The sequence below is a fragment of the Perissodus microlepis genome, chromosome 18 (assembly GCF_051167445.1).
Source record: "Perissodus microlepis isolate ML-2025 ecotype Zambia chromosome 18, ASM5116744v1, whole genome shotgun sequence".
In the NCBI taxonomy this organism is placed as follows: domain Eukaryota; kingdom Metazoa; phylum Chordata; class Actinopteri; order Cichliformes; family Cichlidae; genus Perissodus; species Perissodus microlepis.
The window spans coordinates 10,843,917-10,867,470 of record NC_140478.1 but is presented as its reverse complement, the minus strand read 5'-3'; the positions used below and the strand labels follow the sequence as shown (position 1 = coordinate 10,867,470).

The 23,554-nt window shown below is 40.4% G+C and overlaps 2 protein-coding genes and 1 long non-coding RNA gene across 3 annotated transcripts; 1 reads left to right on the top strand and 2 right to left on the bottom strand.

Moving 5' to 3' along the window:
* Nucleotides 1-1,850: 1,850 nt before the first annotated feature.
* asip2b (agouti signaling protein, nonagouti homolog (mouse) 2b) lies at nt 1,851-13,066 on the bottom strand. The gene is made up of 4 exons (XM_084911987.1): nt 12,981-13,066; nt 12,742-12,864; nt 8,252-8,325; nt 1,851-2,647 (listed from the first exon to the last, which is right to left on the bottom strand). Exons 2-4 carry the CDS (start codon nt 12,848-12,850, stop codon nt 2,480-2,482), a joined length of 351 nt encoding a protein of 116 aa, XP_084768113.1. The 5' UTR covers nt 12,851-12,864; nt 12,981-13,066; the 3' UTR covers nt 1,851-2,479.
* A 5,074-nt stretch (nt 13,067-18,140) lies between these two features.
* LOC146367329 (sorting nexin-16) lies at nt 18,141-22,877 on the bottom strand. Its single transcript, XM_084912035.1, has 8 exons — nt 22,231-22,877; nt 21,807-22,146; nt 20,383-20,469; nt 19,556-19,704; nt 19,403-19,472; nt 19,170-19,306; nt 18,974-19,079; nt 18,141-18,866 (listed from the first exon to the last, which is right to left on the bottom strand). Exons 2-7 carry the CDS (start codon nt 22,122-22,124, stop codon nt 18,998-19,000), a joined length of 843 nt encoding a protein of 280 aa, XP_084768161.1. The 5' UTR covers nt 22,125-22,146; nt 22,231-22,877; the 3' UTR covers nt 18,141-18,866; nt 18,974-18,997.
* On the top strand, nt 19,116-21,830 carry LOC146367330 (uncharacterized). The gene is made up of 3 exons (XR_014797555.1): nt 19,116-19,276; nt 20,965-21,033; nt 21,750-21,830. It is a non-coding gene; the product is annotated as an uncharacterized LOC146367330 (long non-coding RNA).
* Nucleotides 22,878-23,554: the final 677 nt, after the last annotated feature.

Genomic DNA, 23,554 nt, shown 5'->3' with positions numbered 1-23,554 from the left:
ATAGTTTCTGAAATACTCAGACCAGCCTGTCTGGCACCAGCAACCTTGCCACATCTTAAATTATGTTTCTTCCCCATTCTGATACTCAGTTTAAAACTCAGCAGGTCCTTTTGACCATGTCTATCTCAGTTTGTAATAAAAACCTGGAATTTTCTTTTCACCAGAAGCCCACATAGCATAATTGGTATGGTTCGGATCTGGCCCACACAATGTGCTTACACATGGCCCACATACCGCAAAGAATGACGGCTCTTTGGTGGCCCAGATCTGGTTTGCCAGAGGTGACCCACACATGGGCCAGCACAAGGCCAGTTGCAGACACACTGGTGGCCCAGAACAGTTTCAGTTCTGGCCCCAGATGTCAGCCTAATGTGTACCTTAATCAAGCCATGTAATATTAACATGTGCCAGAACATACTAGTGCAAAAGTAACATGACGTAACTCTGTTAAGTCAGTAAATGCACTGATTCTAATATTATGCTTTTCTGCTCTCCCAGGTTACTCAAGTTTCTATACAACATGCCACATTCACCCACTTTCTCTAAACTGAGTGTTTCCTAACTACATTCACACTCTTGACATGCAGACTGGAGGAGCCAGGGATCAAACTACTAACCTTCTGATTAGTAGGTGACCTGCTCTACCTCCTGAGCTACAGCCACCCGGTGGTAAACACGAGTAAACCCTCACTAGGTTTTGGATAAAGTGTACACTCGCAAACCTGTCAAACCTGCATTTGAAAAGTTGGCTACCATAGCAGTATAGTATTGCAACATGACATTTGGCCTTCTAACTAAAATAGGAAAATAGGAACATAAATACTGCCATCATTGCCAGACCTGGCCCACATCTGGTTGACATACACTCTGCCATAAAACCAGTCAGTCAGAAGTGCCAGCTTGATGCTGGATCCGGGCCAGACCTGTTTTCTATGAGCCTGGGCCACATACACCAAACCACAATCGAGCCAGATATGGCGTGCCATCACATAAACAGTGGCCTCTATGCCAGGCCTGGCCCATATCTGGATGACATACGTCTTATCGTATGTCATCCAGTGTGTGAATGTGTGTGTGAATGGGTGAATGACTGAATGTAGTGTAAAGCGCTTTGGGGTCCTTAGGGACTAAATAAAGCGCTATACAAATACAGGCCATTTACCATTTTACCATTTATCATGCCAGAAGTCAGCCAGCAGTGCCGGCTTGATACTAGATCCGGGCCAGACCTGCTTGCTATGTGGGAACTTTTGGAGCTATAAAAGATCTTCTTCTGTCTTCTGTTGTTAGGGTTAGGGCTAACTGTTAGGCCTTTTTCTGTAACATTGGCTCTTTCCTGTCTTAAACTCCTTCATGCTCATGGACATAATGGACATATAAGGATCTCCATGAAAGGAATAATCATTCATTACATAACTACTACTGACAAATGGTGTTCAGTTTGCCCATTTGCCATTTTTCAAAGCAGAAGCAGACAGTGTCCCAGACAAGATAATATATTATGTGGACCACACATTTCCTGGATAGGATTTATAACCACTTTCCTTTGGAATTTACACAGAAAGCATGTGTCTCTGTGCATCTCCTCGGGATACTGAGCTGAGCCTCCAAAAGAAGGTCTATTTATTATCTTTCTGCTATTCACATAATTGTCCTGGAAAACCTCAAAATGCTGGTTAAGTCACTGTTTAACTACGAGAGACAGGTCGGCCTGCAGTAACGTATTCTTTACTCTCTTGTTTTTAATCCTGTGTACCGCATTTACTCTAAAATCAACATTAAAGTAGCAAATCATTAAAAATGTTTTTTTAGCATCTTAATAGGTTCCACATGGAGAAATGCAAGGAGAATTTAGGCTGACAGTGTGTTTATTCAATAGCAAAAATATAAACTCCTTAATCCACAAGAGGCAGGCAAGTCCAAACATATATATCTGATTTTCAAGGCGTGGGGAACATAAGTAAATGCCATTTGGTCCTCATTAAGTCTAAAAGCAACAACACATTTATGTTCCAAAGTAAATTTACTTGCAGGTATCCCCAGCAGCAAGATATTCAAAAGCAGCAAACATGTGGGAAATACCCATAATGCAACACACAGTTAATATCAGATTGTCTACATACATGAAAAAGCACGTCACCCATCTCTTTTTATGCATACATATACTGTTTTAGGATATTTTAACACTGTGCAAAGATTTCTGTGAGTATTTTTTTTCATACTTTTTGCCGCTGAAGACAGAAGAACTCTTGAATAAATACAAACAAATATAAACAAATGCCTCACATGATATCAGAAGCATTTTTCAAAATGCTTCGATTTTATTTTGATGTTTAATCTCTTAACTGCATTTGTGCAGACAAACCCACAGAGCAGATGTGAATCTTTCCGTGCTCTTTTGTCAACCACAATATACGTTCAGGCGTTGTGATGTGTTTGCGTGCATGTGCATGCATGTGCATGCATGTGCGTGCTGCATCTAGGTCCTCTTTAAGCAGAGGGGGTTCATCCTCCAGCAGTGACAGATGGTGTTGAAGAGTCGACAGCGGCAGGAGGCGCAGGGGTCGCAGCACAGCAGGTGAGGGGAGCAGCTTTCCATCAAGCGTCCGCAGCGACGCGCCGGAGTTACAAGGTTCGACTTGTGCTTCTAAAGCAATTCCAACAGAGACAGAATATGTGGAAAAAGCACGAGTCAGTGGAAGAAGTGGAAAAGTCATTTAAATACATGTGAACTATTTGACCCCCGACTCATGGCAGCTCTACAAAGCGTTTTAGTGTTGTTTTGGTTTTACAGCCATTAACTTCACTGTTATTACTAAACTATTTTTTTTAATCAGCCTTTTGGCAAAAGCTTCAACAGTTTGTTTTGTTGTTATTTTTTAAATTTAGGCACAAGTCCTGTTTACTCTTTTAAGAAAAATCTCACTCACTGAAAGACGTTTTGTTGCGAGAGTTCTGACAGGGACAATAAGAGGGAGTCAAATTCATGCTACATCATAGGACAACACATACAGTGCACTTGATCTAAAGTGGGCCAGACCACTTAAGATGGAAATTCACCTTTCTAACAATATGATAACATTTAATTACACATTTATTCTTTCCTGAATTTAGGCCCTTAAGTTTGACACCCATGGACTAGAAAGATCGAGCGTATTTCTTGCATAGTTGCTTTTCTTCTGTGATCTTCTCACATACAAGGTCTTAAATAATCAGACCTCATCTTATCCTAAAGACCTCATAGTACTGTATGTGTCAATTCAATTCAATTCAATTCAATTTTATTTATATAGCGCCAAATCACAACAAAAGTCGCCTCAAGGCGCTTCATAGATACAGAGAAAAACCCAACAATCATATGACCCCCTATGAGCAAGCACTTTGGCGACAGTGGGAAGGAAAAACTCCCTTTTAACAGGAAGAAACCTCCAGCAGAACCAGGCTCAGGGAGGGACGGGGCCATCTGCTGTGACCGGTTGCGGTGAGAGAAGGAAGACAGGATAAAGACATGCTGTGGAAGAGAGACAGAGGTTAATAACAGATATGATTCAATGCAGAGAGGTCTATCAACACATAGTGAGTGAGAAAGGTGACTGGAAAGGAAAAACTCAATGCATCATGGGAATCCTCGGCAGCCTACGTCTATTGCAGCACAACTAAGGGAGGATTCAGGGTCACCTGGTCCAGCCCTAACTATATGCTTTAGCAAAAAGGAAAGTTTTAAGCCTAATCTTAAAAGTAGAGATAGTGTCTGTCTCCCGAATCCAAACTGGAAGCTGGTTCCACAGAAGAGGGGCCTGAAAACTGAAGGCTTTCCCTCCCATTCTACTTTTAAATACTCTAGGAACAACAAGTAGGCCTGCAGTGCGAGAGCGAAGTGCTCTAATAGGGTGATATGGTACTACAAGGTCATTAGGATAAGATGGGGCCTGATTATTTAAGACCTTGTATGTGAGGAGCAGGATTTTGAATTCAATTCTGGATTTAACAGGAAGCCAATGAAGGGAAGCCAAAACAGGAGAAATCTGCTCTCTCTTTCTAGTCCCTGTCAGGACTCTTGCTGCAGCATTTTGGATTAGCTGAAGACTTTTCAGCAAGTTTTTAGGACATCCTGATAATAATGAATTGCAGTCGTCCAGCCTGGAAGTAATAAATGCATGAACTAGTTTTTCAGCGTCACTCTGAGACAGGATATTTCTAATTTTAGAGATGTTGCGCAAATGGAAGAAAGCAGTCTTACATATTTGTTTAATATGTGCGTTGAAGGACATATCCTGGTCAAAAATGACTCCAAGGTTCCTCACAGCGTTACTGGAGGCCAAGGTAATGCCATCCAGAGTAAGAATCTGGTTAGATACCATATTTCTAAGATTTTCAGGGCCGAGTACAATAACCTCAGTTTTATCTGAATTAAGAAGCAGAAAGTTAGCGGCCATCCAGGTCTTTATGTCTTGAAGACATTCCTGCAGTTTAACTAATTGGTGTGCGTTATCTGGCTTCATAGATGTCATCTGCATAGCAGTGAAAATGTATGCTATGTCTTCTAATGATGCTGCCTAGACTCCACCGAGACAGCGGTGACGCTAATCAGAAGGCTACACCGTCCAATTTCACGGCCGTTTACTTCTGGCCTACCCGACCTTCTGAGGACCCGGCCCACGTAGACCGCGAAGGCCGGGTCCTCAGGAGGATGCAGCCCATGAATTTGGACACGACCTGTGTCTCATGTGAGTGTTCTCAGCCTGACGTCTGTGTCTCGTCAGCCCTGATTTCTCCCAGGTGTGTTCCCCTCCTGTGTCCCATCCCATGATTACTCCTGTGAGTATTTAAGCCCCGTGTGTTCTCCTGCCTGTTGCTGGTTTGTCTGTTTGGTTTCCCTGCATCTGTCTACGTCTCCCTGCGGTTCTGTTTGTGTCTCTAGGTTTCAGGTTTGTTTTATTCTTAGTTTTCCCAGTTTAGGATTTCATAGTAGGTTTCAGGTTCTTTGTTTAGTTTTCCCAGTTTAGGTTTTGTCAGTTCTGTTCTCGCCACCCTCGCCTTTTGTTGTATGTCATCCTCCTCAATAAAAGCCCACTCACATCAGTAGTGCCTGCATCTTGGGTCCTTTAATAATTCCCACACGGTTTGCCCTGCTGACAGTATGTTTACTGTTGCTTTACTGATGGTTCCTAGGATATTTAAAAGTAAGGGAGGGTGAGCCTTCATCTTCAAGACTCCTCTTCTATGAACCAGCTCCCAGTTTGTGGAGACAGACACTGTCTCTACTTTGAAGATTAGAGTAAGCGCTTTCCTTTTTGATAAAGCTTATAGTTATGGCTGGATCAGGTCACCCTAAATCCTCACTTAGTTATGCTACAAAAGGTCTAGACTGCTGGAGGCTCCCATGATGCACTGTGCGCTTCTTCTTGATTCACCTTGTTTCACTCACTATGTGTTTATACACCAGTCTGCATTTAATGATTTGTTATTATTCATCTCTGGCTCTTATCCACAGTGGGTCATTTGCCCTGTCTCCATCCCTTCACCCTCAGTCAGTCACTGCAGATGACCACTGTGCCATCCGCTACAAATAATTTCTCATGCTGTAATTCATTCATAAGTGTCCTCTTTCTACAGTTTTCTTAATATTGGGTCCTTTACATACCTGATTTATAATTATGTGGCACAAAAAACTGTGAAAGTCAGAGCAAAGCTGTTGAATTGTCCACCCTTTTCTCCAGCCTCTTACCCCACCCGAAAAAACCCCAGTTTTATCCGTCCATAAAAACCACACATTTTTTTCCAGTTCATTTAAACCAAGTAGAAATAAGACTTCTGAGCCCTCGTTACGCTACATCAACAACGTGGTATTCCTGACGGGTAGCTCCAAAAATAATGTCCACTTCTTCCACTAAACCGCGTTTTTTGTGGTCGTCTAATTAATCTACAAAAATTTCAAAACAGACGATGAAAGCAGGACTTAAACTTCAAGTGACTCATTGACAGCCGGGATAAGCTCAACACAGGAATTTATTATGAATGAATCAAAACTTTTGTGTTAATGAACGTAAATGTGACACATGCAAGTCATTTGGTTCTCCGTTTCTTTTTCATCTGGTTTGGAACTCCACGAACACAAACGTATTTAATCAGCTGGTAAATTTCATCTGAGTTTCCTGATCTTTCTCTCATCATCCTCTTACACAGACACTTCCTCCTCTGCCTTTCTTGTTGCCATCAATTGTTGGTGTCAGTCTCTATCTCACCCGTGAGCTAACTTTCATGCTAAAACACAGTCTCAAGAGCTAAAACAGTCAAAAGCTAAAAGTTAAAGAGCTCCTTCCTTGTTAGGCTGATGTGAAAACACTGATCTGAGCACATTTCAAACTTTGCATAAATGGTAAATGGCCTGTATTTGTATAGCGCTTTTCTAGTCCCTAAGGACCCCAAAGCGCTTTACACAACCAGTCATCCACCCATTCACACACTGGTGATGGCAAGCTACATTGTAGCCACAGCTGCCCTGGGGCGCACTGACAGAGGCGAGGCTGCCGGACACTGGCGCCAACGGGCCCTCTGACCACCACCAGTAGGCAACGGGTGAAGTGTCTTGCCCAAGGACACAACGACTGAGACCATCCAAGCCGGAGCTCGAACCGGCAACCTTCCGATTACAAGGCGAACTCCCAACTCTTGAGCCACGACATAGATAATTGTTCGGTTTCACTGGAGGTTTTCTGCATGGAGTTTTTAACAGATAGCTTGAACATTGATTTGTTTGTATTGTTTTAACAAAATGGTTTCAAGAAATATGTCTTAGCAATATAAAAAACTATAACAAGTGAATTCACGACACTGAGAATTTAGCTCAGAGGGCAGGATTAAGGTCACACTGAATTTTTATCATCACTGTTAAATTATTGTGATGTGCTTCGTTTTCATTGGTGGGAAATTTGATCCTTGTGGAAAACTGGGTTGTGTTGCTGTCACCACATTTTGCTGCATGTCACATGTGTTCACTGTTGTCTGGCGTTTTCCTGCCAATGGAAAGCAAGCAGGAAATTTTCAAATCCAATAAACAGGATTATAAATTCACCTCACAATAAAAAATTGCCTAACAAACCGAAAAAGGCATTTTCAGGAACATCTTTACAAAGACTAAGGGCATGTCACTGAAACATGTCAGCAACTACCTCTGAATACTTTTAAAATGAGCAATTTTACACAGCGTTACTACTAAATCAGTGAGTTTATGACAAATAGAGTCGACAGCAGAGATGGGCAGTAACGCGTTACTGTAATCCGATTACTTTTTTTAAGTAACGAGTAAAGTAAGGGATTACTATTGCAAAAACGGTAATTAGATTACCGTTACTTTCCCGTAGGAACGCTGGGTTACTGCGTTACTAAAACCGTGATTTTTTTTGCGAGAATGTCTCATGACAGTGTGACAACAGCTGTGTGCAGATCAACAATGGATAATATATCGAGCGGGAGAGAGTATGAGCCTGCAGCGTTTAAAGCATGGAAGTACTGACCTTACTTTGAGTTTGATTCCATAAAAAGTGACAAAAACATTAGTGTCCGTTGTGCGTGGGAAGAAAACTTCTTTTTACAGCGAAAAAAACCCCTAAACTTCCGAGCAAGCACCGAGTGCGCTATGACGTAATGGGAAATTCACAGAGAAACTCGCGGATTCTTCCACTGACCGCTGCGGCACACCTGCACCAGGGTAAACCTCCGCCTACCCCACTCCTGCTTTACAGGTGAAAATAGAGCAACAGGACCGCCAGTCTGTGACTTTATTTATTTTCTGCTGTGTTTTACTTGCATCTATTTGAAAGAGTGAGTGTAAACACACACAAAAAAATATTTTATGTGCTGGAATGTGCAGAAAATAGGTTTAAATGTTAAACTAATTTATTCAAGTCAGAGAATGTTGCATATAATTAAATTTTTGCTTGATGCATAAAGTTAAAAGATTAAAACTAATAAAACAAGTTTTAAAAAGGGACTTTTCAATTTGATTACATTTTGTGATGGATTATGCAGAAAAAGTAGAATTGGGCTGAAAGATCTATCGCTTTATTACCTATTCAGGTTGTAAATCGTGTTTTTAAAAAGTAACTAAGTAACTAAGTAATTAATTACTTTTGAAAATAAGTAATCAGTAAAGTAACGGGATTACTTTTTTGGGTAAGTAATCAGTAATTAGTTACTGATTACTTTTTTCAAGTAACTTGACCAACACTGGTCGACAGTAAAAACTTACGGGAGTGACACTTTGGCGTGGTGGAGAAATCTTTTGCCTTGCAAACAGCCGCCTATTCTTCGCTTGGCTCCAAACTGGGAATGGAAATAAAAGCAGAGTCAAAAGATCAATTCAGTGTTTCAACAATGCAGCCCCTTGTGCACAATACATGATTAAAAATTGTAAATATGTACAATAGTAAATATTTTAAGACTCTAATACTAAATACTACAAGAATCGGCCCTTAGATTATGAAATAAGGAAACCAGGATCTCCTCTTGGAGTGAGTGTCTGGGCACCAGCCATGATTAACCAACAGCGAGAGCAGAGTTGAAGCCACACAGGAGGGGGAGGGGTTAAAGCTGACAGCTGGCAAAGTCGGAGAACTTGGAGCACGGGCTTGTTTTACAGTAATTGGGGTCTAGAGCAGGAAATTTATACAATATGCATATTTTTCCTCAAAACAAGCCAAAGAAAACCCAGCTTTACTGACTAGAAAATGTGGGCATCATATTTGTGGAGGGCTTTAAAAACAATAATACGTTTTATTCAATTGTATTATAGTCTGTGCTTGCATGGATGCAAGAAAAAAAAAGGTTATTTTTGCTAATGTTTTTTTATATGCATCATTAAGTAAATACTAAAAAGGTTTTTCGATACTTGTTAAAAAAGGATTTAGAAGTCTGCTCATTTGTTGTCTTTGAGATCTCCATCATCTTTTCTTTCTGGATCATCATATAGTCTAGTAGGAGGAAAGATTTATGACGGATCAGCTGAACATCTACAACTCCTTTTTCTCAGCAGTGGAGTTTCTGTCAATCGTGACTGATTTTTTCTTCTTGGCCGTGAAGCAAGAGAACATTTTTACACATTTAGAGCTAAATCATTTATTTTGCTTTATACTTGTAAGAAGTCCAGTCAAAACAGCACAGCAGGTTTCTTTTCTTCCTCCAAATTATTTTATCATGCCAAGCCTACAAATGGACATAAAGAGATGTTTGCTTTAAAGCGTGTTGGTATGTGATACGCATCCAAGACTCCAAGACACTGAGGGGTTTTGTTTTGGGTTTTTTTCACAGACAGAAATGGCAGAGAAGGTAGCCAACGTTCCACTGGAAATCAGAATTATTTGACTCTACATCTCCTCTCCGCCAGCCTGGACATTCTTTTGATCATAATCGAAACAACGTTTTCAAACCACTCACCTCACATACTGGCACCAGCAACACACTCACCCTCCCATACTGGATGCTGCACAAGTTCAACAAATCAAAAAGCCTCTCTTTTGGCTATGATTTCTTTCCTTCTGCCCCATGACTGATAGCTGCGGCACCTTTTCTTACCATCCAGCACAACACAGATATAGTCTAAACATCTGCTCAAAAAAAAAATCACCCCAAGGTGTGCTGGATGGTAAGAAAAGGTGCAGCGCAACACCTTTGGGCGATTTTCTTTTTTTGACCAGATGTTTAGACTATATCGGCCACATTTGTGGAAAACGCCCTTTCTTGTGTCTCCTGCTGTTCCCGAGGTTCTCGTGTGCACCCTGATCTTATCTTTATTTTACTACGTTATCTGAAATCGTCTTGTCCCCCATCTTCTGCAGGAAAATATGATGAACTCTCATCTCCCATGTCCTTTCTGTGCTTACATTTGAAATGTTTCCCTCACTCCTGCTTTCTCATGAAAATCAGATGGTTGGTTTTCCGTGTAGTTCAATCATATTTAGCTCACTTTTCCAGCCTCTTTTAAATGTTAATAGAGCAATTGGCTGCTAAAGCCAGGTGTTTTCCCCACTTGATTATAAGATATCCACACACTGAGTAATCACATTTGTAACTGTGGTTTAGACTGTATGTCAAAAGGTGATGCTGTGTTGGTGTAGCATCTGTCATATTGCTGTTTAAAAGCAAGAACTCTAAATCCAGCTGTAAATACTTTCAACTGTACCACAATCATTTTGAGGTTAGGGGCCCTAAATATGCATTTTTCTATTAACAGTACATGCAAACAGGAAACTTTCAGCTGCTCCAAATGGAAATACAAATTTTTAACATTTGATTTGGCAGAGACTTCACACCAGACCTTCCTCACATAGTCATTCATCTGGGCTTGAGACCAACACAAGGAGTAGACAAGCTGAAAAGGCTGCATATGCATCACCTCGCATGCGAGGTGATGCATATGCATTTTAACATATGCATGTTAACGCATTTCCCTATTTTGATTCTGCAGAATCAAAATAGGGAAATGCGTTAACCCCTAGACTATGAGACCACAGTGCACAATGCACACAAACACTGTGGTTGAACTCATTACATGCTACCAGCATACACTGCCACTCCAGAGCTGTTTCTCAAGGAAAATGGTTAGCGTTAAACCATCTACTGTTGCAAATGATTATTGGAACCACTTATCATCATTTTATATGTGTAAATATTCAGCCCATTTTCCAGTGTTCCAGCTGCAAACTCTTATCATGCTGGAACATCAGAGGGAAGAAATACTGTCTTTAAAAAGAAATAAATAGCTATGATTTAAATGTGCCTCTGGTGTTTGGTATCTGGTTTTCCCCTGAAAATCATCAGAATTGTTTTGTTCTAAGAAAAAATGTGAAGGGTGTTCTACTCCTTTCACATCACCAGAGCAAACTGGCTCTTAAAGGCATTGTACACTGTAAAAAAATCCTAATATAAAAGTATTTTACTGTGTATTTTACAGTTTTGTACTGTTCTTCTAGAATATCATTAAATTTACATAAATAGACTGTGATTTCACATTTCAAATGTAAATTAACGTAAAATCACTGTAAATGTAATAAAACATAATTTTCTTGTTTTTTAAATGCATCTGTCTGTACATATGCATATTTAGATTGTTAAAATACATTCACAAATGCATCATGATTTCACAAATATTTGTCCGTTATTTGAAAGATTGAACTGTTAAATTCAAATGTAATGCTATGGAAAAATATATAAAATGATTCTTAGAAACTTTTTTTTTACATCAAATAATCATTATCATTATTGTTATTTAAGGCGATCGTGGCTCAAGAGTTGGCAGTTCGCCTTGTAATCAGAAGTTTGCCGGTTCGAGCCCCGGCTCGGACGCTCTCGGTCGTTGTGTCCTTGGGCAAGACACTTTACCTGCCACCTACTGGTGATGGTCAGATGGATATTGTAAAGTGCTTTGAGGCTCTCATAAAGCGCTATATGAATGCAATCCATTATTATTTAAGTTAACTGTATATTTCTGTACATTTAAGTATTATTATTCATATTGCCGCATTCATTGACCTTGTTTATAGGTAATTTCATTGTTTAATCACATTAAATTGTTCCTAATTTAATGTTTAAAAGCACTTGAAAACGGCAAAATCCCATGTAAAATCAGGGCAACAAACTGTATTTTCATTACTGGAAATAACCGTATTTTTATGAGTAAGTTATTTTCTGTTATTTTACGGTATTATTTTGGCGCCCCAACTGCCGGAATATTACTGTTTTTTTAAGATGTTTTTTCTAACACTGTAGAGGTGTCTGAGGCTCTGACCTCACTGTGTCACAACTGTTATGGTTTTATTTAGTTCGTTTTATTAATCCGCCCCGTGAAACTTCAACAGTTCTCCACCAGCATGACTGGATAATGTTTTTTCACATGATCAGCTCACCTAATAAACATAATATACTTGCAAGGAACACTACGTGGACCACTGCAGGGATGCTTCTCCAATAATAATCCACAGACATTTAAAACACTTGAGATCACTTTGTTGTTGCATTACAATGAAGAAAGCAACGGCAGCTTCTTGAAGAGCAAAATACAATTATTGTTTATATTCTCAAGTTATATTGAAAATGGTGAAAAAAACTATTTTTTGACTATATTACAGGTGAGCTTGTCTCTACAGACAGATGCCAGACTTAGACAAACCTGGTGGACATTGTTTGTCATTTAATGCCCAAAGCTCAGGATTCATCTCAGATCATTCCATCTTTATTTTAATTTGGTTGCTTTTTTAAATTTGAAAACACAATGATAAATTTACAAAATGTGACAAATATGTGACATATACCTCCCCCCTAACGATTGTAAACCAATGCTATGCATTAACAATGCTAAAATAAATCCTGCTGTTATCAAAGCTTTAGCGTGTGTGCTGCCTGGACTGGGAGTTCGTTAAGTTTTACTATTTTCGGCTCGTAAAGGAGATCCCTCCTCTGAGATGGATTTAGTTATGTAATTATTTATTTAATTATTGGGTTTTTTTTTTTAATGATTTTATTAGTCTGCTTAGAATAACGCATCTGTTTATAATAAGTGCTCAGTCCTCAGACACACAGACCCACAGACCCTCATCACTCTGTGTCAGCTACATACATTATCTATCCAGCACTGTAAGCAGCGGTATTGTCGGTGAGCCTCCAGCCTCACGACACTTTTTAATAATAATAATCATAAATAAATAAAAACTACATCAAATCAGGTCTGTGCTCATCGATCCTTACCTGTCACATTCTCCCTTTTCCGCACATCCTTCTTGGTGTCCTCTGCCCAGGACATCGGCAAGGCAAGCAGGAAGAAGCACAACAAGTGTTTGCCGGTGATCTTCCTCATGATGATGATGAGATCTGTTGATGACAATGGTGCAAAAAAACAACAACAACAAAAACAATCAGTCTAACGTTTAGAAGATAAATATCGGACTTTAAGGGGCTAAAGGAGGAGAAATCTGTGAGTGACGTACGCCTTGGCTGGTTGGTTCCCTCAGGTTTCTCTCTGGCTGTGAAAGAGGAGGTGGGCTGCGAACGAGGACTGAAACACGCACTCGCGACGTGATGGGCTCGATGCACAGCAGAAGCTGGTTGAAGACCAGTCAGTCTACACTGAGAAATTACGGGAGAAATTACTAAATTGAAAAAGACAGGGGCGGATTTATTGGTCTTGTGGAGCCCCAAAGCAACCCCCCCCTCCTCCCACCACCACCACTAAATAGGCTATGATCTTCACAGGTGTATTTTCTCACCCTCGCAGACACAGACTTGGAGCAGACAGTGTTGAAATACAACAAATAACAAGAAACTACACTTGCTTTGTGGTATTGCACAGTCCATACAAAGAATCAAACATAAAGGAATATTTAGCTTTGCATGATTATGGGGCAAAACAAACCCAATTTTGCAATCTGCACTTATGTAACTCTTGTGAAAGTGCACAAATGTAACAACTGACCATGAAAAATGAGAGGAAATAATTTCTTGGAGTGTTCGGGAATGTAAAAAGATCCGCAGGGAATTCTACAAGGAACAGATGTACAGTATAAGGTCAATTATCAGCCCTTTAACCTTGTCCTCACAGCTTTCCTCGCTTGTGAATACTTGTGAAAAGAAAGCCAAGTTTTAAAAATACAATTTGTTTTTATTTTTAAGTGAATTTTATGTCAATGAAAGCTGACAAATCCCAATTCTCTAGCTATTTTAACACATTTATGGTGTTTTTATTCAGTATAACAGAAACCTTTTCTTTTTAAATGCTAATTTAAAAAAAAATTGTGCCTTAGAGGACAACTTTGGACTGCAGGAGTGCAAATTCTGCGGTTGTATTATAGCCTCACTCCCTCCTGCACAGCTGCTTTGTGTGCATCTGCTGGCCTGCATTCAAACAGAAGCCTAACCGGTGGGTGGACTCAGGGTCCTTACATCAATGGGGTGAAATTGTTGCATTTACAATACTCTGGGTGGATGGAAATTGCTGGATTATGTGAACATAAAAATATATATATGTATACATATTTTGGCTCCCCATCACAGAGAGTGCTCCCTGCATCTGTGGTTTTCACTGGAAACAGTGGAATATGTATTCTTAGTGTATGCCGTGCCACCTCAGTATGGTTTCCTCATGTGCTCTTTGTTAAAAGTGGTGATATTCCATTAGAGAAACCTGGAAATTATATTAAAGAAAGGTCTAGATTTTTTATTTTTTATTTTTCAACGGAGCCCCTGCTTTGCTGTTGGCATTGCAAAAATATTCACTAAACATTAGCATCTGCACGGCAAGAACAACAGCTTTTTTTTTTTAAACCACACTGATGCTGGATTTCAAACTTGCCCTGAGGGCCCCAAATCCTGTGGTTTTCATGTGTTACTGTTAGTTTGTGGTAAGTGGAGGATTTTTATTTATTTATTTTTTTAATTTTATTATTTTTTCATGTTTGTGCGAGTGGAATAAAAACTGAGAAGAACTTCATAGAGGCCCTGCTTTTGTACCTAATCCCTTGGCCCAGAGACAACCTGTGTCAAAAACCATTTTTGAAACATTTATTCTTTGAGATTAAGTTGTGCTTTCTGGGATTATATTTCTAAATAGTTTTGCTTAATCAAATTACCTGAAGATAACACAGCAAACCAGGAGCATGGTGGGCTTCCAAAATACAAAAACTCATTGTCTTGGGGTCTTTTGGCAAAATATGCCATGTATAGTAACTTAAAGGCACATTAGGATTTACCCAAATAATAAAAAGAGTGTGGGAACATAAACACGGGTCAGCAGCAGCCCACCTCTTTGGGATTCTCACATAAAACCTTAGAATCCAACTCATTTCTGAACTGCTGAAAGAAAAAAATATACCCATATATAAGAAGTCAGAAAGATTGAAAACCTCTCCAGTACAGCTGGTCTGTGTCTCATGTATACAATATAAAGAGCCTTTCTGTCCCATCACATTGACAAATAGCTTTAAGATTAAGATCGATCGAGGCCTGTTTTTAATATGATATGTGATATGATATGTGATACCAGAACGTTTTTGAGTCATTTGTGATGAAAGTGGATCAACTGTATAGAGTCAGTCATTTACAAATGGGAGTAATCACAGGGGGAAAGTGAAATTACTCCTTTTTTTGCATTTCTCATATATGTTTCACTTGTCTTGTTTTTCTTGTGGAGCGTGTGCCAAGTTTTTGATTCTACAAACAGATGTAGCGAGCAATAACCTGAGGTTTAACGTGATAAATGAATCTCTAACATGGTGTTCCATCGTCTCCTCATACACTGATGCACACGTGGCAGATAAGTTTACAAAGTTTCTCTGTGCTCTGGCTTTGAATGCAGACTTTGAGTCACGCATTTCTGAGATAAACAAAAATAAGCTGCAGTTCTCTGTCAGGTAAATTTGAATTCCCTGCAATCCTGAATTGGATAAGAATTACTATCTAATATGATATTAATTACTACATCCAAAAATGTTGGGATGCTTTTTAAACTGTAAATAAAAACAGAATGCAATGATATGTAAATGACATAAACCTGTATTTTATTTACAATAAGACACAGACAACATGTCAAATGAGTAAGCTGAGGAAGTTCCCAGATGTCCTTAAACATCTGGGAGCTCAGGAGACCATCTGCTGGACTTCTGGCAGAGGAATGTTGTCTGATAGTTGTGTGATAGCTGCGCAGCAGTCCTGGGACTTCTTTACTGTATTTTTCATTTCATGGTGCTCCAAATGTTGTCAGTTGGTGAAATATCTGGATTGCAGGCAGCCAGTTCAGCACCTTCTACGGTGAAGTCGTGCTGTTGTAACAGATGCAGTTTAGCGTTGCCTTACTGAAATATGCAAGACCTTCCCTTCTGGATTGGAGCACATGGTGCTCTAAAACCTGCATAAACTTCTCAGCACCGATGGTGCCTTTCCAGGTGTGCACACTATGATTTTCATAGGCACTAATGCACCTCAATACCATCAGAGATAAAGGCTGAAGACAAGTTGATAACAAATTTCAGATTTCAGTTTTCCAGGTTGCGTCAACCCATTTAAAGGAGCTTTGATAGTGATGTTGCTGGATAGTTGTCACATTTGGCTTCTTTGCATTTTAGAGCTTTAACCTGTATTTATGGATGCCCCTGTGGGCTGTGTTCACAGACAGAGATTTCTGGAAGTGTTCCTGCTGTGATTTCCCTGTTATTACTGAAGTGCTCTCTGAGCCCAAACATCACGGGCATCCAATATTTCACCCTTGTCCCTTGCACACAGAGATTTCTCCAGATTATCTGAACATTTTGACAATATTATGCTCTGTAGATGAGATTATTGCTGTCTTTACAAATGTACATTGAGGAACATCATCGTGGTAAACTTCTGCACATTTTTACTTCTGAGAAGCTCTGCCTCTCTAAGATGCTCTTTTTATACCCAATCATGTTACTGACCTGCTGTCAGTTAACTTGCTTAGTTACATAATATTCCTCAACGCCATTCTTTTTAGCAGCACTTACTTTTCCAGCTTTTTCCCAACTTTTTTGGATGTGTTGCTGACATCACGGTCAAAATAAGCATTTTTTCATGAAATAGTGAAACATCTCAGTTTAAACATTTAACATGGTTTCTGGTTCTATTGTTCTATTTTGTTCTATTTTCTATCTGAAAACTGTTGTATTTGGTTTTAATTTACATTTTATGCAACATCCCAACCTTTTTAGAAATGGAGTTGTATATAACTCTCACTGCAAGTGGCCATTTCTTACAAGTGTAGTGAGACAGTCAAGGCCAAGATTTGATTTGGCTGCTTGTAATAGGCATCTTTAAAAAGAGCGGTCAAAGTTTAATTCAATTTAACTTTTATTTAAGTCTGGATGAGCTGTTTTCTTGTATATATGCTTTATAATAATATAATGATAATATCTTAAAAACTCAACTCAATGAACTAAATACTAAGAGGAAAAAATAATCAGGTTCAAAACTTTAGTTTAGACATTTTCTCATTAGTATAACGGTACTTTCAGTCAGTCTTTTATTTTCCAAGGGGTCGCCACAGCAAATCAATCCACATAGTGGGTTTAGCACTGGAAGCCTTCCTGACACAGACCTCAGTGCTTGGAAGGAGCACTGGGAGTGCACTAACTTGTGGCTCCCTGATGCTGGGTTCATGTCTTCTCCCTGTTTCCAACTTGTGATCTATCATGTGCAAGTCACACATGTTAACCACTGCAATGTTAAGTATATAACACTTAACCTGCTGATGGTGGCGAAGGAAAAAGACGGTCCTGGATACGAATCCACCAGCCGGCTGGGATCTTCCTGTGCAGTTTGAATGTTCTCCTTCTGAATGTGAGCGGGAATAATTGTCTGTGTCTCTGAGTTAGCCCCGTGACAGACGGGTGACCTGTCCAGGCATCTCGCCCCATGACAGCTGGGATAGGTTCCAGCTCCCCTCCAGCCTTCAATTGGACAAGTGGTTAAGAAATTGATTGACTGATGGATGGATGGTTGGTAATTTTATAGTAATCCATCCCACAGGGACAACGTTCGTAAAACCTCAAACTTAGTGTCAGTGCCAGAGAAAGTCATGGGAGGCCACAAATGCCTGTAATAAACAGTGACCATTTAACCACCACCCTCACACTCCACCGCCTCCCTCCCACGGCCCTGATAATCTTAAGCAAATGGACCGATAATAAACAATCAGAGAAATGATAAAAACTATAAATTAAATCATTAAATCTTTGTTTTGTGCCACCTGATTTGTCCTTCATAATTAAACAAACCACTGTGCCGCCTGCATCTCTTCATGCAGTAACACTGTGAAATACATAATTCTTTCTGCCCACCTCAAAACAATATTTCACAGCTGCTGGGTAAGCTGTGGCCAGACTCACTGAATCCTGTAAAGAGTATGAACGTTTTTCTGCAGCCAAGCAAGCTGTAAGTGTGTTTATATATCTGACTATGGACAACCTGTTTTTCACAGTGAATGTTTTATTATTATTATTATTATTATTAATTTGCTCACCGATTGTTTTTTATACAACCCACTCAGATCCAGTCGAATGTTTTCATTGTACAAATCTAATAATTAAGCACCAACCTGCTCACAGCGGCAGCATAAAAGTAGCCTTCATGACCTCGGATAAGCCACACATATCTGGTTTATTCAGCGACTCAAACAGAATGAGTGAAAGGAAACAACATGGCCATTCAGTGTGATAACGGGGGCGCATGAATGAGGCTTTACTTGGATGGATGTGGAGCTCTCTCTCTCACACACACACACATTCACACAGGCTTCCTTCATTGATTGCGAGCTGTTATTCACTACTCAAGAGGAAAACATCTCTCCCCTGCTTTTGTGCTTCTCTGCACTTAAATCTTACAGAGATGTCTCCGTGCGAGATAAGAACAGAACATCAAGTTCCCAGTGTCCCTCTCACGCAGATCTTTGCTTTCTCAAACTGTTATTGTATTACAGTGCCCCCTTGTGGTCGTTTTGTTTTTTCATATGCTTCAAAAAGAGCTTGTGTTCACTAAAATTCAAGATCAATGAAACATTGTCATCGATATGAATTGAATACATTACTTTGAAATAAAAAATAAATAGGGATTTTTTCCCTCATTAGGCAGCATAATATGCAGTAAATACACATTATGGGACTTCTATGTGCTTGGTATTTTGAGGTAGTACTCTTAGTGACACCCTGAAAAGAATCAAATAAACATATGCATGGCAGGGGTTAGATTAAACTGCATCTGATGATTGTTTCGGCACTGCGGTGGTCACATCATAGACTTTCTTGTGCATTTGGGTTTAAGAGGAACCAGCAGGATGTCTGACGACCACTTGCTCATGTTACTGTCACCTAGAGAAGAAAATACAGAAAACATTATTGATCATTAACGCCGACATTAAAAAAAAAACAGTGTTAGGCGACTGAGATTAGATTTGTTGGTTCGATATGTTATTTACAGTTTGTTTCTTTGTCCATGTCAGTCACTGCATGTCCTCTGTGTCACTGTCTGTGGGGGTGGTGATTGTTGAAGCTTCAGAGCTCTCAGCAGAAAGTGACAGGGATCTGTGTGAGACGGGGGAAATGAACAGTTTCAGCACAGCATGCAGCTCCTGCTTTACTGTGTTTCCAGCTGTGCAACAGAAACATAATTACTTGGCTTCTTTTAGCAGCAGGTTGAGACGGTTCTCTCTCTCCTCCAAAGTCTTCTTCAGCCTGTCGGCTACTCTCTGCTTGTCCGCGAGTTCGCTCTGAAGACGAAGGTGAGTTTCCTCGAGACTCTCACAAAAGGCCTGCACGCCACACAGTAGCCAGAGGGTGTTTGAGATGCACAACTTTCCTTACATTCAGCCCCTGAGACAATATCTTTGAGAGCAACGTGTCCTCACCCTGCTTTCCTCCAGGCTGTCAAACGGACTCGGTGCTTCAACCAAACACAGAAAGCGTCTTGCAGCTTCACTGGGGAACCAAAGGGTTTTATGTACAGGTCAAAATTAGTAGTACTGAAAAAAAAGTCACAACACATGCACACACACACACACCTTCTGAGGACTTCTTTGTGTAACACTAGGTTCTCCAAAAAGGTCTGCAGTCCAGCTTTCCTCCCTTCTAGAAACTCCTCATCATAGTTGTTTTTGAGCCAGCGCTTAGGAGGCAGGGCTGGATGAAAGCTGGGGAAAAGCTCTTGAAGCTGCGTCAAGGCGACGAGCAAAAAGGGCAAAAACGGGAAACCAGAATCACTATGGCAACAATATTACATCAATGAGAGCCGAAAGCGTCGCTGAATCACGGTGCCGCAAATAAGAGAACAGTTGCAGCAAGGTCTGCATGTGTATCGGACAAATGCATGAGGTAAAATGTCACTTTATAGGTTTTTCATTAGTCTGACTAATTTACTTTATGGGGGTGAGTTTGATAGCTTCACAGTATCACTCCACCTACAGCATACACCTGTAGGGGGAGTGCTGGTTCTATCCCTGTCATTAAATAGACTGGCTGTGAGCTGAACAGTCGCTGTGTTGTCCTTAATTCAAGTTATATTCTCCCCGATTCAGGGGTGCAACATGTGCACCCAACAAAGAGAGCGTACTGAACAAATCAGGCAGCAGATTGTTGTAACCCTCAAACCAACCCACATGCACATCCACATTTTTCCACATGCAGCTAAACCATCCTTTTACTGAATGTTGTTGGTTAAGACTGGCCGAGCAAAGCAATAGTCACTGATACTCAAGTGCTGAAGCATTTGCCATATATAATCTACCCCCTCCAGCCTCTCCGGGCTCCTCACGGCACATCATTTCACCACCATGAATGTATAGGCTGCTACACTAATATGTAGCTGCTGAGGTGCACGATATCTTCTCACCTTGTCACTGAGCCTGCAGAAGTCTGTGTATCTTCTGAAGATCACCCAGCTGTCTCCCTGACTCCCCACCACCACGATTTTATAAACCTACAGAGCACAGACGACTATATGACAAATAACAGACACATGTATTGGTTTGCACTGAGTGCCTTAGCAAGTTGACACTGTACGCGTGTGCATTTCAGGTGCACATAAGAACAAGAGCAGCAGGATAGTACAACATGTATAAGGAACTGTAAATGCATCCTTTAAAAACAGCTGTAATGTCAATAAGATGATCTGTAATAAAGCATTTATAACACATTAAGAAAGTCTGGGTGGCGTATTTCACCCCTCTTCTCACAACAAACTGTAGACTGCAATATTATTCCTGTCACTGTTCTTCAGGTTTTCTCAGAGTGAGTGGATTCGTCTTGCTGTCTCGGTGTACATCAGCATAAAACTGAATGAGATGTCATTACAAGCAATGCTGCTCAGGCAGCCGCATGCATATTATAAAATTAAACCTGAATCATTGACGACAAGTTCTTTATTTAGAAAGCCAACAGCTGCTCTCTCTTACTAGTTGTTTTATTTCTTCAGCCCCTGATGACGACTTTCATCCATGGCGCTAAGACAAAACCACGTCAGTCCAGCATGGAATTCCCAAAGGTAGAGCGCCAACACAAAACTCCGGTAGCTGACAAATCGCGATTGAACCAATTTATTTGGCCATTCTAACAGACATGCTGAAACAACCAGAGGATTGTTTTATTGTTTTATTTCCTGTTCCAGCCCTTTCTTTCTCTTTTGCTAGACAAATTTTAAAATGATACGAGTTCCTCTGGTTCCACAGTGTAACGGTTTGCACATCGGCCTAATTTGACTGATCCTGAAAGGAGATGCAAATCCCAAATCCGATAAAAAGAAAATGTTCCAAACATGTGGCATGGCCTGCTTTGGTGTTCCCTTGTGAATAAGGCAGCATGTTCAACTGACACCCTCAGCATCAGCAATTACAACTTTTTTAATTCACTCATTTTTTTGCCCACTCAGCTAAATCCTTTCCAAAAAACAAATATTGTTTGAAATTTAGCCAACAGTGATGTTATTTATAAAAGTAAAAATCCAACAAGCTTTTATTTTAGGCTTTTAAGGTCCTGCCCTTGTTAACACAGTTTGCACAGTTTGTTCTTGGCTCTCTTGACTTGAACATGTGACTTTTACTTGTTTTATTATGCAGCTAACACACACACATATAATATATATATATATGTAAGAATGTGCTTACTTAAAAATACATGATTGCACAATTTTGGAAACCCCTAAATCCGAGATCCTTTTTTTCTTTGGTTTTTCTTTTGTTTGTTTGTTTGTTTTTACATCAGGATGAAGTTTAGCCTGTTGTCTGCAGGAAAAGAAGAGCCCTCCCTTTAAATCCCTACCGTGAACTTTGCCCTCTCCTCCAAGATCTCATGGCCAAGCAGTGTCGGAGTAATGGGTCTCTCCTTCCAGCTCTCCCCATAGCTCATTTCACCTCTGTGCTGTCTGGATGGTCCATCTGTCAGGCCTCCTCTTGGTCTCCCACAAGTCTCATCTACAGTAGGATCTACAGTGGGACCATCTCCTCTGCTTCTAGGAGGTGAGTGCTCACAGTTTGCAGATGAAGAGTTGATATGTATGGGAGAAGCTCTTTTGCAACCAGGCCTGCTCACGCTGACCAAGTCCACTGGCAAAGGTACTGGAGTAAATGGAATAGCCATCCGTGGTGGTCTTAGTGACGTACTGTGAACAAGGACACATGGTGAATTAGAATAAACACAGGGGGAACCACATGGACATGCACAGAGAGCATGGTAGTGTACTTACAGCGGATCAGTGCAAACACTTCCAGTGAGTCAGAGCGGGTGAAGGAACTACAGCACAGGGTTTTATAGAATCAAGCTTTGTTTCCCACCTGATCTGTGCAGGGATTGTCTCACTCCATACTCTTGCTGGCTCATCAAAAACACAAGGCAGTTTGTGTGACATCCACGTAAGCAGTATCATAGTACCTGATTTGTTGAAAGCCTGTTCTCGGTTTCAGATTACAGAGGGACACAGAGTCATGTGCTTTATGGTGTGTCTCATCCAACAGCACAAAAAGGGCGCATCCTGTTTCAGTAAATCCCAACAACGCACTTGTAAAAGGTCAAATTTAATACAAAAAATACCTATAATTTCAATAAATTAACACTAACTGTGACTTACCAAAAGGCCCAATTATCACATAAACTCAAATTTGGAGCGATCAAAGAATAAACACCTAAAAGAAATCAATAATAATAATAAAGTTTATCGAGACATCATGCATTTAACTGTCTTATTTGAACAGTTTGTATAAGATCCTCTAAAAATCTGCTATCAGGATGTCTAAACTAAACTAGGATGTCTAAACCGAAGTTCTCTAAACTAAAACTAAAACCTATACTGCTACTGAAAAGAGAAAGTGTTACTTATGATCACATGAGACGAACATCGTATTTTGACATGTCTTTAGCGTCGACACATCTGTAGGAAAGCCCCTGTTTTTTGGGGGGATTCCCGCTGCTAAAAATCCCAATATTACCAATTGGGTTCATGCCGCAGGAGGCGGATCTTTGTTTCAGCGAAACAGAAACTAAAGTTGAGTTAAAGGCTCATTTATGATTTATGGTATTTTAACAGCGTGCCTCCTCAGTGTTTTTCCTAGACTTACCTCGCTGTTATCCATATTTGTACTGGGATTCTGAATGCGCTCAGAGGGCTGCTTGGAAAACGGGGTCAACTGTCTGAAGTTCTCCAAACCTACCCTCGTGAACGCATCTCGTAAAAGCCGGAAGCGTGTCGTCATTAGCAACAACAAACGCACCTGCTTAAATGAGCTCGGAGCTCAGCTGCGCTCTTCTTGTTGTTGTTTCGCTTTGGGTCCTGCGCACATTTAACTGTAGTCGCTGGGTGAAGGGCAGCTGTCGCCGGTCAGCGGGTTCGCTGTTTATCGGCTGCTCTGTTTTTTCTGCTCGCCTCCTCCTCTGCAACATTAATGTTAGCTTAGCATGCTAGCAGCCGGCTACGTTGTGGAATGCATGTGAATGGGAGCGCAGTTCCTCTTTGCGTTTATACCAAAAGAGGTAGTTCTGCCTTTATTGGCCAACCCCGTAAGAGATAAATCCTG